This window comes from Zea mays, chromosome 3, assembly GCF_902167145.1.
Source record: "Zea mays cultivar B73 chromosome 3, Zm-B73-REFERENCE-NAM-5.0, whole genome shotgun sequence".
Classification (NCBI taxonomy): Eukaryota; Viridiplantae; Streptophyta; class Magnoliopsida; order Poales; family Poaceae; genus Zea; species Zea mays.
The window spans coordinates 237,636,493-237,651,546 of record NC_050098.1 but is presented as its reverse complement, the minus strand read 5'-3'; the positions used below and the strand labels follow the sequence as shown (position 1 = coordinate 237,651,546).

The 15,054-nt window shown below is 47.8% G+C and overlaps 1 protein-coding gene across 1 annotated transcript; it reads left to right on the top strand.

The window, feature by feature from the left end:
• Positions 1-11,891: 11,891 nt before the first annotated feature.
• LOC103651693 (uncharacterized) lies at positions 11,892-13,507 on the top strand. Its single transcript, XM_008677398.4, has one exon. It carries the CDS (start codon positions 12,429-12,431, stop codon positions 13,278-13,280), a length of 852 nt encoding a protein of 283 aa, XP_008675620.1. The 5' UTR covers positions 11,892-12,428; the 3' UTR covers positions 13,281-13,507.
• Positions 13,508-15,054: the final 1,547 nt, after the last annotated feature.

Genomic DNA, 15,054 nt, shown 5'->3' with positions numbered 1-15,054 from the left:
CATCATACCCCTCCTCGGGCAACGTACGATGCTAAAAATGTACCGGTACGGTCGGACCATAAGATCACGACATAACTTCAAAATGCAAGATGGATGATGCGATGTGCATGTCATGCCTACAACACTTCATATAACGTGATTCAAAAAGATACTTCAACTTCATCCAAGATGGGAATCAACCACATATATCATTACCAAATTATGATCATCCACAATATTAGACAATTGAGAATTAATATTTCCAAACAAATAAACTTCATCATAGAATTTAATGATTAACATAATTAAAACTTATGCATATTCAATGACAGGGAATATGATGCAAACCAAACGGTAGCAACCACCACTGTATTTACTTGCCTTTACCGGAAGTTCGGGCAAATCCCTAAGTATGATCCGGAAGTCCACCACCTGTTTTTGACACACAACTTAGTGCACCAATTTCACATAATCAGGCTCATAAGCGACGCCGCACCTACGCACAAACTCAAACCCCGCCGCGGGTTACATCTCTCCCCACACCCACCAAACTGCAGTGGCGCTGCTTAATAATTTCATAACTTTAAAATTATGACAGAAGTGGTAACAAACAAAAACTCCAGAGGCATCTATATAAAATTCCCCACAAGTTTTGTATACAATTTATAATTAAATTCCAATATCTAATTAGCCCAAAACAGTCCACAAGATGAACCTTGTAATCTGTTTTTTTTGTCTTTTGGACAGCGACATACCCGGATTCAAACAGTGATATCTTTTAAAATATAATTACAAATCAAGCGCATAAGTACTCATTGGAAAGATAAGACAAAGCCCTACATGATTATCATACTGGTTAACACTAATTACCCACGAAAAATTCCCAGAAACTGCTAATACTACTGCTGTTCACCCACCTGAAAAATCTGTTTTTTTGGACAGCAACATAACCGGATTCAAACAACGATATCTCCTAAATTATAACTCCGAATCGAGCGCATAAGTACTCATTGGAAAGGTATGACAAAGCTCTACATGATTCTCCAACTGATCCCCACTAATTGCCCACGAAAAATTCCCAGAAATCCCTAGAACTACTGCTGTTCGTCCACCCACTAAATTTCTGGACAGCACCTCTACCAAATCGCATATGTAAACATGTAACCAATTGGATTGCAGCACAAATACAACAAAATAATCACAAAAATCACCTTGGGTTCCTCCTTTCCTCCTTCTTTTCTTCCTTCTTCCTCCCTCCAAACTCCCATGGAAGACTCGCACCCACACGACGGACACCAAGCGGGGAGGCTCCATCTTGGAGAGGAAGAGGTGGGGGGCGGCTAGGGTTGAGGGGTGGCGCTGCAATCACTTGGGGAAGAAGGAGAGGGATTGGGGCGGCTTCAAGAGTGGAAGAGAGGAAGAGAGAGGGGGGGCGGCCAAAGGGGTGGGGGGAGTGAGAGGGAGGGGCGGCTAGGGTTAAGGGGGGAAACTAATGGGCTCCCCACCGCCGGATCGAGATCCATGGCCCAAACTCGCTCTCACGTCTGCTCCCGACCCCAGCGCACAAATCCAACAAGTATTCTACTGTTTTACTGGTGAATGCTTCCTAAAAACTCCAACCCCAAGGGAAAAATAAATTTAACTTCTTTTCAGAAAATTGGGTATCACACACGCAGATCCAGCGCGAAGGCCGGACTTCGCACAAGTTGATCGCCTAGGGAGGGCATCTGGCGAAGGCATACTTCGCCCAACGCCCAGCCGTGCTCCAAGGGCCACACTCCATACCCGATGAATTCCTCAATTAAATCGTGCCTCCTACTCATGCGGGCAGCACCACGAAGGGCCTCTTCGTCACTATCACCCTCTGCCACCTCAAATGACGGAAACACCACGTAGCAGTGGGAGCACATCACGGCCGCCGGGAGTCCTGGGATGTCTTCGACTGAGCCTCCCGCCACATAGAACCAGTAATCATACCAGTTGCCCCACTTGTTGCGGGCGCAGGGAACTAGCTCCACAACTTCCGCCGAAGTCTTCCAGTCCTCGGCGTAAAGGTGCATGACCCAATCTGTGCAATCTTGCTTCCAACTTTCCTATTCTGCCAGTGTAAACAATAATTCTTGGCGAAGACCTCTACGGAAGGCTGACCTCCATACGAAGTCACTGCCCACACATACTTCGCCAAAGCCACAACAACGTTAGGTGTCAACTGATGAATCTGCACTTCATACCTCTGCAACACCTCCACCACAAAACGATGTGCAGGTAACCGAAGGCCGACAGTAAAAAATGCCTCAAACACCACTATCTCACCCTCCAGCTCCGGAATCTCTTCTGCCCCCGGAACTCGTCCAACTCCACTCCCAAAATACCCCAACTGATGCATGTCTTGCACGCGAGCCGAGGAGATCCTCGAAACACCAAATTCCACTGTGTGGCCCGGGTGCAGCTCCACCGCCACCAAATCACTGAAAGTATCTTCGGACGACGACTCGACCAATGGCGTACTCGCAGCGGATGAAGAAGAAGATGGCATGGCTACGTACCGTCGGCGGCGGCGCGCGGTCTGCTTGACGTGGGCCAGATCTCCGATGAACAAGAGCAAGGAGGGCAGGCGAGCGGGCGAACGGTTTCAAAATGCTAGGGTTTCGCGACGTGTAGAAAGGTAAGAAAGCCTGAGCCGTGCCGCCTCCCCCCTTTTTATACACAGGACGCGACGCTTCGGGAAGCCCGCAGTCCAACAGTACACGTCCGTCAACGGTCACATCAAAAACCCCCGCGGAACCACTTCAAGCGAGGGTAGCGTCTCCACCATCTTGCGATGTCTTCGGCACCAGATGACTCAGTCGAACTGGTCCCTCGGAGGGCAAATGTTGGGGCGAAGGCGAAGACGCTACCCTTCGCCCCAGGCCTTCGTCACCTCGCCGCACCAACGGAAGCATGATGACGGCGTGGGCCACCCTCCATCCTCTTCACCGCAAGGCGAAGGCCTACGACGAAGGCCTACGATGAAGTCTTCCCATCCCACGTCCTCACCAGATCTGGAGGCCCACGTGGGATTCGGTCCATTGTAATAGGCCCCGCATTGATAAGCGTGTTACGGGCCCAATTTGTAATAGCTTTTCTGTAATGACAGTCTGTAACCCTCCCTTGTAGGAATATTCTGGGGATAATCCAGGTGCCTGAGGGCACAAGTGTCCTTACACGGAGACGTTGGGCACTCGGGCACCTATAAATACCCCCGTACAGTGCCCTTGAGAGGCTGGATTAACAGAGCAATCGCCATCTCGAGTTAAACCTTGTTTGCATTCTTTCCACTCCCACGTTGGATCATCTTGCCCAGGAGAGAAAGTTCCAACAGTCGTCAAACACCAAATCGATTATAGGGGATGGTTGAGGCCATTTCCCTTTCAAAGGGAAAACTCGAGGCAATAGATTTTTAATATGAGCGTGTCCATCCTTTAATAGATACATTTACATACTGCTTTAACTGATCCCCTCGTTGTTCTAAAAAAGCCTTAACTGATGGAACTGGAATACTTACAATAGGAGCCTAAGGCGGAGGTAGGAGAGATCTCATATCGATCTCCCCTTGACAGATGATCTTCTAGTGGAGATCCACCGTAAAGTATGATAGGTACTTTTCTGTCGCCTTTTCACACCGTTCCTTGAGTTGTCATAGCACCTCCTCCTCCTCCTCCTTGCACCTTATGAGGTAATCGAAGAGCTGTTGGTCATCAGCTGGGAGTGCTTCCAAGGTCGGCTTGATGATATTGGTGGTGGAGACGTCGGTGTGATCTTTGTAATCGGCCATCCGGGACCAATTTTTGATAGATTTAAACACTCTCGTCCCTAGCGGAGTCGCCAAAAAGTTTGTTGGCGTCGATCTGGACGCTAAACACTGGAACGAAGCATCTGACAGTGCTCTCTACGGAGGCACGGACGGTCTGCGATGGCGCAGGGTCTTCTTCTCCGTGAAGAACCATAGAACTCACTTCCGAGTAGATCCCATCGAGGAGGAGAATTCGAGGGGTTGCTATGGGGTCGGCAGGCCACTCGAGCGTCCCTAATCGGCGTAGAGTCGAAGAGGGATGGTTGCGGAAGACTAAACTAGATCTAAACTAACTCTAGATTACTCCTACTCCTAGGGAATAAAAAGAACAGTGCAAATAAGATAAAACTGGTAAATATATTTTATTGGATCGATTGTAGGGGTTAAATCGTCCAAACCCTTCATTTATATAAAGTGAAGAGGTCTGGATCCATCACAAGTCGGTTCTCGAGTTAACCCCGCCGGTATTGCTAACAAATCCCGCTAGAAATCTGGAACCCTATGATTCTGTTCTTGTGCGGACCGTCCGATGTACCATTTTGGTGCTCAACAGATACGTGGACATGCCAGGATCACTTATAATTCAATTCAAGGAACACAAAGAGATAAGAGCATCTCCAAGAGCTCCCCAGAAGTCTCCCATAAATCCAGTTTTTTGGGAAAAACACAAAACGTGTCTCCAACAGTTTTCCTAAAGCGCTCACAACTTTTTCATAGCTCTTAAAACTCTCTAATTTATAGCTACAAATGAGGGAGGTTTTGGGCTCCCCAGAAACAATCTACCGTTTTAAGGGATCTATTGGAGAAAGGATTAAAATCTACCCCACACTAATTATTTAGATGTCCCTTCAAACTGATTTTGAGGAGTCGTTTTCTGGGGTTAGTTATGTTGGATCTTTTATGGGCTTGGCCCATTTATTGAATAAACTCTAAGGTGTGTAATGGTGGAGAATACCAATAGTACCACATTGGAAGTCCAAGGGTCTTTTGGCTTGACTTATATGGTGGGATTTATTCCACTTAACTTGAGAAGTCAAGAAATGGACAAGGGCGTGCCACACACGCGCGCGCGCCGCCGCCGGCCGGGCCGGGCGTGGCGTGGCGTGGCGTGGTGAGGCGAGGCAAGGCAGGCAGGCAGGCGGGCGGGCGTGGTGTGGTTGTGTTAATTTTTAGCACTCACTAACCGCGTTAACCTTTCAGTTGCCTGTCTCTTCGTCAGCCGAGTGACCCTGTCTCTTCGTCAGCCAGCCGAGTGACTCTTCTCCTTCAGCTGGCCGACTCATGGCATGACTCGGCGAGTGCTGGCCGACTCATGGCATGACTCGGCGAGAGCTGGCCGACTCTTGGCGTGACTCGGCGACCTTTCTCCTTCAACTTTCCTCTGCGAGAGGTTAAATATAGGAGCACCCCTGTCACTCGGTACACGCGAGAAACACTTTTAGTCTCACAGTCCAGCCGCCGAGTGAGGGTATTTCCATCTCGTGACTCTGCGCGCACAGAGAAGCGAGAGGGCAGGTGCCTCCGAAGCCGGTGTCGTTCGAGACCTTGCACGGGGGATCGACAATTAGGTTTTTGGGGAGCATCTACGCGACTGCCCAAAACATCTTCAACATGACAAAGGAAGCTGGCCAAGGATCTGAATCATCAGAGCGCATGGGAGGGTATGATCAGTTTATTTACTTACTGTTTTGTGTTCTGGAGATTATATATGTTTCATATATTCATCTATGTTGTTTCATATTTACGAATGATTTTATCTTATCTGTTCTGTCTTATTATAGTATGATAGATCTGTCTGTTTTAATTTTACAGTCATGCTGTTTATGTTTCTATCTGTTTATTTTCATTTGTTCAGTCAGTATACATGTTTATCGTATTTATATGATTTATATAATTCACATGCTCTATGTTCTCTTGATTCATATTGGTATGGATCAATTTAAGATCACGATTTCTATGGTTAATTATTTATTATATGTCATCATCATAATGTTAATTTATGGAATTAAAATAATACGGAAAATGCCTATAATTCTAACAATCCAAAAACCTAATGTTAGGCATTTTTCTGTCAGAGGTTTTGCTGTTGTGCTAAAGCCTGATCCTTTTGATGGTAAAAACTTCTTGATATGGAAAGCTAAGATGGAATTATGGCTAACTGCAATGTCTTGTTTTCATGCCGCTGAGGGCAAGCCTGCCAACTTACCTCCTGAGGATGAGGCTAAGTTTAAGGCTGAAGACAACCTCTTTCGAGGAGCAGTAATTAGCGCACTGGATACAAAATTCCAGAAAAGCTATATCATCCTTCCCACAGGAAAAGAGCTGTGGGATGCACTTGTCGGAAAGTTTGGAGTAACTGACGCTGGTAGCGAGCTGTATCTCATGGAGCAGCTGTATGACTACAAGATGGTTGAGAACCGATCTGTAGTGGAACAGGCTCATGAGTTTCAGGCACTAGCTAAGGAACTCGAACTCTTTCCTTGTCCTTTGTCTGACAAGTTTGTGGCTGGCGGTATAATCGCCAAGTTGCCACCTTCTTGGAAGGACTTTGCTACCTCTCTCAAACATAAGAGACAAGAGTTCAATGTGGTAGAGCTCATTGGTACTCTTGATGTTGAGGAAAGAGCTAGAACAAAGGACAATGGAAAAGGTGTGGAGACCTCTACTGCTAATGTGGTGCAGAAGAGAAACTTCCGCAAGTTTAACAAGAAGAAAAACCAGAACAAACCAGAGAACGCGAATAAACCTGTTCAAACAGCACAATTTAAAAAGAAGAACAACAATAACAAGGGAAAGGGAAGATGCTTTGTCTGTGGCAGTGATCAACATTGGGCAAGAGACTGTCCTGATCGCAAGTTCACTCAAGACAAGAAATCAGCTAATGTTGTAACCACTGAAACTGAAGGAGGAACATCTGGGTATGGTAATTCTTTACCATTTGTTCTTTCAGTCTGTAATTCACCTGAGTGGTGGATGGACAGTGGTGCAAACATTCATGTGTGTGCTGATGCCTCTATGTTCACTTCATATCAGGTCGGGAGGTCTGGCGCCTTGTTAATGGGAAATGGATCGCGTGCTCATGTTCTTGGTGTTGGTACGGTCATTCTGAAGTTTACTTCGGGAAAGACGGTGCCATTGAAGAGCGTGCAGCATGTGCCCTCTATCAAGAAGAATCTCGTTAGCGCCTCTATGCTATGTCGAGATGGATACAAAGTTGTTCTTGAGTCTAATAAATGTGTTGTGTCGAAACATGGTAATTTTGTTGGTAAAGGATATGACTGCGGAGGCTTGTTCCACTTATCACTGCATGATGTGTGTAATAAACTGGTGAATTCTGTTAATTTTTCTGATGAGTCAGATTTATGGCATTCACGTTTTTGTCATGCAAGTTTTGGTTGTCTTATGCGGTTAGCAAATATAAATTTAATTCCTAAATTTAACTTGGTCAAAAAGTCTAAGTGCCATGTGTGTGTTGAATCAAAACAACCCCGCAAGCCTCACAAGGCTGCTGAGGCGAGGAGTTTGGCACCTCTAGAACTTGTTCATTCTGATCTGTGCGAGATGAATGGAATTTTGACCAAAGGTGGTAAAAGATACTTTCTCACTTTTATAGATGACTCCACTAGATTTTGTTATGTGTATCTCTTAAAAACAAAAGATGAAGCGTCCAATTATTTTAAGGCCTATAAAGCTGAAGTTGAGAACCAACTTGAGAGGAAAATAAAACGTTTAAGGTCCGACCGAGGTGGAGAATATTTCTCTAATGTGTTCGATGAGTTCTGCATGGAACATGGTATTATTCATGAGAGGACACCGCCATTCTCACCACAATCCAATGGGATTGCTGAAAGGAAAAACCGCACTCTAACAGATTTGGTGAATGCCATGTTGAGTACAGCGGGATTATCCAAGGCATGGTGGGGTGAGGCGATTTTGACAGCATGTCATGTCCTGAATAGAGTTCCAACAAAGAACAAAGAAATCACACCATTTGAGGAATGGGAAAAGAGAAGATTAAATCTCTCATATTTGCGCACTTGGGGTTGCTTGGCTAAAGTGAATGTGCCAATCAACAAAAAGCGTAAACTTGGGCCTAAAACTGTTGACTGTATATTCCTTGGGTACTCTTTTCACAGCACTGGGTATAGGTTCTTAATTATAAAATCTGATGTGCCTGATATGTATGTTGATACTATCATGGAATCATGAGACGCAACATTTTTTGAGAATGAGTTTCCCATGAAGAATACACCTAGTGATACAAGTCATGAGACTATAATTCCCCATGAGCACGAACTGTCGATTCCTATAGATCATGCTGAGGATTCTCACGTGCACATCCCTGAGGAGGATGACACTATAGTCACTCGAAAGAGCAAGAGACAGAGGGTTGCAAAATCCTTTGGTAATGACTTTATAGTGTACCTTGTGGAAGACACACCAACTACCATTAGTGAGGCATATTCCTCTCCTGATGCTGACTTATGGAAGGAAGCAGTAAGGAGTGAGATGGAATCTATTATGTCTAATGGAACTTGGGAGGTCGTTGACCGTCCTTATGGTTGTCAACCTATAGGTTGCAAATGGATCTTCAAGAAAAAGCTTAGGCCTGATGGTACAATTGAGAGGTACAAGGCAAGGCTTGTGGCCAAAGGATATACCCAAAAGGAGGGTGAATATTTCTTTGATACCTACTCACTAGTGGCTCGATTGACTACAATTCACACATTAATAGCCGTGCCAGCCTCTTATGGTCTTATCATTCATCAGATGGATGTTAAGACAGCTTTCCTAAATGGAGAGTTGGATGAGGAGATCTATATGGATCAGCCAGAAGGGTTCATTGCGGATGGTCAAGAGAACAAGGTGTGCAGGTTGATAAAATCATTGTATGGCCTAAAACAAGCACCTAAGCAATGGCATGAAAAGTTTGATAATACTCTTATAGCAGCTGGATTTGTTGTAAATGAATCTGACACGTGTGTATACTATCGGTATGGTGGGGGTGAGTCTGTTATGCTGTGCCTTTATGTTGATGACATTTTGATCTTTGGATCAAATCTCAATGTGATTGAGGAAGTTAAAAATCTTCTATCGAGCAATTTCGAGATGAAAGATTTGGGAGAGGCTGATGTCATTCTAAACATCAAGCTTGTTAGAGAAGCTGATGGTGGGGTAACTTTGTTACAATCCCATTATGTGGAAAAGGTATTGAGTCGCTTTGGTTTTAGTGACTGTAATCCTGCTCCAACACCTTATGACCCCAGTGTGTTATTAAGAAAGAATCGGAGAATAGCAAGGGATCAATTGACATACTCCTAGATCATTGGCTCGCTCATGTACCTTGCAAGTGCAACAAGGCCAGACATCTCTTATGCTGTGAGTAAGCTAAGTCGGTTTGTGTCGAAACCAGGAGATGATCACTGGCGTGCTCTTGAGAGAGTGTTGCGGTATTTGAAAGGTACTATGACATACGGTATTCATTATACCGAAAACCCAAAAGTGCTGGAAGGCTATTGTGATGCCAACTGGATTTCTGATGCTGATGAGCTTTATGCCACAAGCGGATATGTGTTTCTGTTTGGAGGTGGCGCTGTTTCCTGGAAGTCTTGCAAGCAGACTATCTTAACGAAGTCTACAATGGAAGCAGAACTCGCAGCATTAGACACTGCTGGGGCTGAGGCCGAGTGGCTTCGTGATTTCCTATTGGACTTACCGGTAGTTGAAAAACCGATACCGGCTATTTCGATGAACTGTGACAACCAAACGGTGATTACAAAGGTTAACAGTTCTAGGAATAACATGAAGTCTACAAGGCATGTTAAGAGGAGATTGAAATCTGTCAGAAAGTTGAAAAACTCCGGAGTTATAACTGTGGATTATGTCCACACATCGAATAATCTGGCAGATCAATTCACTAAGGGTCTGTCACGCAATGTGATAGAAAGTGCATCGAGGGAAATGGGTATGAGGCCCATGTGAAATCTACTCTAGTGGTAACCTGCTCTATGTGATCGGAGATCCCGTGAAGTAGAGTGGAGAAACAAGCTAGGAGTAGGTTGTGAGGAAAGATCCCTTCCTTAACTCATTTCTGATGCACATCTTTCCTATCTGTAAGGCAGGATGGTTTTTACCTTAATGTATTCCAAGAGTCTTATAAAGGTGAGATGTTGTCCTACAGAACATCTTTTGAGGAATACACCTATATGAGTCAGACTGCTGGTCACAGTCTATGGGACTTGGGTAATCCCTAAATACTCATGAAAGGCACTGAAGTGTGACTTATATGCTTCTAAACAGCGGGAATACCCTTTTGCAACCTAGTATCAGCAAAGGATTTGAGTGAATCTTATTTCGCACAAAACTGTCAATTCAAGGCATAGTCCATTGTTCAGTTGTGAATGAGTGAAACTCTTATTCTAGATGAATGTTCAACTTAACAGTCTCCATCGAAACACTGGTATATCAAAGGATTGTGATTCTGATACTTCATCATTACAAACCCTAGAGTTTGGTGGGGATTGTTGGATCTTTTATGGGCTTGGCCCATTTATTGAATAAACTCTAAGGTGTGTAATGGTGGAGAATACCAATAGTACCACATTGGAAGTCCAAGGGTCTTTTGGCTTGACTTATATGGTGGGATTTATTCCACTTAACTTGAGAAGTCAAGAAATGGACAAGGGCGTGCCACATGCGCGCGCCGCCGCCGGCCGGGCCGGGCGTGGCGTGGCGAGGCAAGGCAGGCAGGCAGGCGAGCGGGCGTGGTGTGGTTGTGTTAATTTTTAGCACTCACTAACCGCGTTAACCTTTCAGTTGTCTGTCTCTTCGTCAGCTGAGTGACCCTGTCTCTTCGTCAGCCAGCCGAGTGACCCTTCTCCTTCAGCTGGCCGACTCATGGCATGACTCAGCGAGAGCTGGCCGACTCTTGGCGTGACTCGGCGACCTTTCTCCTTCAACTTCCCTCTGCGAGAGGTTAAATAGAGGAGCACCCCTGTCACTCGGTACACGCGAGAAACACTTTCAGTCTCACAGTCCAGCCGCCGAGTAAGGGTATTTCCATCTTGTGACTCTGCGCGCACAGAGAAGCGAGAGGGCAGGTGCCTCCGAAGCCGGTGCCGTTCGAGACCTTGCACGGGGGATCGGCAATTAGGTTTTTGGGGAGCGTCTACGCGACTGCCCAAAACATCTTCAACATGACAAAGGAAGCTGGCCAAGGATCTGAATCATCAGAGCGCATGGGAGGGTATGATCAGTTTACTTACTTACTGTTTTGTGTTCTGGAGATTATATATGTTTCATATATTCATCTATGCTGTTTCATATTTACGAATGATTTTATCTTATCTGTTCTGTCTTATTATAATATGATATATCTGTCTGTTTTAATTTTACAGTCATGCTGTTTATGTTTCTATCTGTTTATTTTCATTTGTTCAGTCAGTATACATGTTTATCGTATTTATATGATTTATATAATTCACATGCTCTATGTTCTCTTGATTTATATTGGTATGGATCAATTTAAGATCACGATTTCTATGGTTAATTATTTATTATATGTCATCATCATAATGTTAATTTATGGAATTAAAATAATACGAAAATGTCTAAAATTCTAACAAGTTAGGGAACCTCGTTTTTTCAAGAAAACTTAGTTTAGTTTGACTTGGAAAATTAGAAATTTCTTAGAAAAATAGAGTTTCCAAATTAGTCCTAAGAGATGTTTTTTTCCCGAAATCTTCAAAAGGAGCGAAAGGTACTCGCTGGCGTGCCGAAGCAGGTGAAGAATAGAGCAAGGAGCCTTGAGTTAGAGGGTAACCTAGCTAGCTTATGCATCATGCCATGGCACGCGTGCTGTGTGCAAGCAAGCAGCATACTGTCACACGAAAAGATGAGAGCAGATTCTCAGACGCAGACAACACGCTTTCTAGTTTCTACATGCTGTACTCCAATTGCACTGTTGTAGAAGGACACGGAGTGACACCAAGTTCCAAAAAGAATCCGCGGGAATTCAGACGCAGACGGCAGCAGCTTCACGGTCTTCTTCTTCCTTCTTCTTTTTCTAAACTATACTGTACTAACGCAGCCGTTAATCTCAAGGTTGTTCAGCGCTAACACCGCCCGCCTGGACACGGTGCACGGCCGGCCCCCTCTCGTCGTCTTCATGTCTGCGCCTAGTCCATGGACCACTAGTACAGCGCTAGTAGCATGTGTTTTCTCTTCACATGTTTTGTCTTCTCCTAGTCCCAGGGTTTCTAGTCTCTACTACTACTATTATTACTCTCTAGTAGTAAATAATTCTAGTTTGATAGCAAGATGGATTATTTTTTTTGATAGAGTTCATGATTTTTGCTAGTGTGTTTTTTTGTAGTTGTAAGGCAGGGCTTAGCGAAAATCTAAAAACCCCAAACATCATAACCTTTTTAAATTATTTTGCCTGAAAAAAATGTAAGTTATGCGTGTGAAATTGTGTAACAAAAGACATTAAATTATGCCATGTACATCTTCCGAATAGAGACCATGAGACACATGAGACATACTACAATTTAGAAGGAGTACCTTTATAGTTGTCAAATAGAGACCATGAGACACATCTTCCTTCGTCTCCGCCTCTATGCTATGCTATAGTGTAGTAGGAACCGTAAATATAAAGAATCCACGTGGCGACCCCAACGAGTCAACCATGCGTTGCGCACGCTGGAAAACGGAGGCAAGGCGCGTGCAAAACTCCGAACTCCTCCATCGCGTTCGCGTGCGCGCTTCTCTCTCTCTTCAGCGTCTCCTTGCCATGGCCGCCTCGCGAGACCACCTCGGTGGCGACCCGCCGGAGTCGACGCAGCTGCGCCTCGGAGACGACATCGCGTGGTCGGAGATCAACGGCGTGTACGACCGCGACGACTCGCTCAAGGAGAACACCAACCCCAAGTGCGTCCTCAAGAGCCAGCACCCCGGCGCCGCCGGGTCCTCGCAGAGGTTCTCGGGCAACCTGAAGCCCACGGCGGCGCCCATCATCGGGCTTTCCGGGAAGCTCGGCGCGTGCGCGCGGGGGCACCGCCACCGCCCACCCGCCATGTTTCCTGGGAAGGCCAGGCCCGGCGGCGGGCGCGCGTCCAAGGCGGCCGTCCCGGACCCCGGGTCGCCCAAGGTGTCCTGCATCGGGAAGGTCCTCTCGGACCACGAGCGAGCGCGCGCGCGCCTCGGAGGCGGCCGCGGCTCCGGGGCGCCTGGGTGCTGCGGCTTCTTCATGCAGCGCAGCCGGAGCCGGTCCAGGCACAGCGCCGTCGAGTGCGTCGACCAGTCCCCGCCGCCGCCCGAGGAGGCTGCAGCGGCGAGGTCCGCGGAGGAGGCGACGGCGCCACCGCCGGGGCTGGGAAGTGTGCGGCGGTTTGCGTCGGGGAGGCGAGCGGCGGAGTGGGCGGCCAAGGTGGAGGACGACGGGCGCGTGGCGAGATCTGGGCCGTTGTAGCACCGTGCAGGCAGAGGCAGCGGTGGTTGAGGTGTGGCTTTCGGTTTGGTTGCGCCCGTGCTTTAGTTGTAGTTGAGCTGTGTACATACGTGCTTCTGTTCAAATCCGTAGAAATTTGATGCTTGGGTTCACAAATTTTGCTTTATTTTTGCCCTGCTTTACTAGCGTGCTTTTGTTTGCTGCGAGTTTGATTGGCATAGGATTGGACTTTGGAGTGCGCTGTTCCAGATGTGAGTCGTATACAGTGTTGAAATATTAGAATTTTTTTCAAATTAAATTCCGAATATAAATCATGACTAAATCAGAAAAACTGATGTATAAAGTTAAATCAGATGATGCGTACTGATCAAACATACTGGTAGATGACGCGAGCCGAAAACAGCAGGGTCGACGACGTCGAAGCAGCGGGGCCGATGAAGTCGAAGCAGCAGGGTTCGACGATAAGATCGCGAGCATACGCGTGAGGACGCTTCCTAAAAAACCTTATTCGCCCTTCCGGTGCAGGATCTCGAAGGCGAATGGTTCTGAAGACATTCTCTCTTGAGCGCAGATGCACGTCAGTGGTCGGGATAAAGAGAACTACGATGGCGGCTGTCGGCGTTTCGAACCCGGGGGGGTCCCTGGACCGACGAGTAAATTGTCGCCGCGTGCCCCAGCCCAGATGGGTCGGCGCGAGACGGAGCGCGAAGGGGGGAAGAAGCCGGAGGGAGGCAGACGTAAAAGGGGAAACCCGCGGCCTTCGTGTTTGTCCCGCGCCCAGGTCGGGTGCGCTTGCAGTAGGGGGTTACAAGCGTCCACGCGGGAGGGAGCGAGCGGCTTACGCGAGCGCCGTCCCGTCCTTCTCCGCGCGGCCAACCTTCTGTAAGAGGGCCATGGACCTTCCTTTTATAGGCGTAAGGAGAGGATCCAGGTGTACAATGGGAGGTGTAGCAGTGTGCTAACGTGTCTAGCAGAGAGGAGCTAGTGCCCTAAGTACATGCCGTCGTGGCAGCCGGAGAGGTTTTGGCACCCAGTTCGTGTGGTGTCGTGGCCGTCAAAGGAGCGCTGGAGCCTGGCGGGAGGACAGCTGTCGGGGCTGTCGAGTTCTTGCTGACGTCTCCTTGCTTCCGTAAGGGGGCTGAGAGCCGCCGTCGTCATAGAGCATGCGGGGCGCCATCATTACTTGTTTACCGGGACGAGCCAGATGGGACGCCGGTCTTGTTCCCCGTAGGCTGAGTTAGCTTGGGGTAGGGTAATGATGGCGCCTCCTGTGACGTGGTCGGTCCGAGCCCTGGGTTGGGCGAGGTGGAGGCCCCTCCGAGGTCGAGGTCGAGTCTGTCTTCCGAGGCCGAGGTCGAGTCTGAGCCCCTGGGTCAGGCGAGGCGGAGACCGTTGGCTGAGGCCAGGGCTGAGTCCGAGCCCTGAGGTCGGGCGATGCGGAGTTCGTCGTCTTCCGGGGCTGAGCCCGAGTCCGAGCCCTGGGGTCGGGCGAAGCGGAGTTCGTCGTCTTCCGGGGCTAAGCCCGAGTCCGAGCCCTGGGGTCGGGCGAAGCGGAGTTCGTCGTCTTCTGGGGCTGAGCCCGAGTCCGAGCCCTGGGGTCGGGCGAAGCGGAGTTCGTCGTCTTCCGGGGCTCAGCCCGAGTCCGAGCCCTGGGGTCGGGCGAAGCGGAGTTCGTCGTCTTCCGGGGCTGAGCCCGAGTCCGAGCCCTGGGGTCGGGCGAAGCGGAGTTCGTCGTCTTCCCGGGCTGAGCCCGAGTCCGAGCCCTGGGGTCGGGCGATGCGGAGTTTCCTATGGC

Excerpts from the sequence above, each read along its gene's own strand:
- LOC103651693 (XM_008677398.4), top strand. The coding sequence starts at position 12,429 with ATGCTATGCTATAGTGTAGTAGGAACCGTAAATATAAAGAATCCACGT.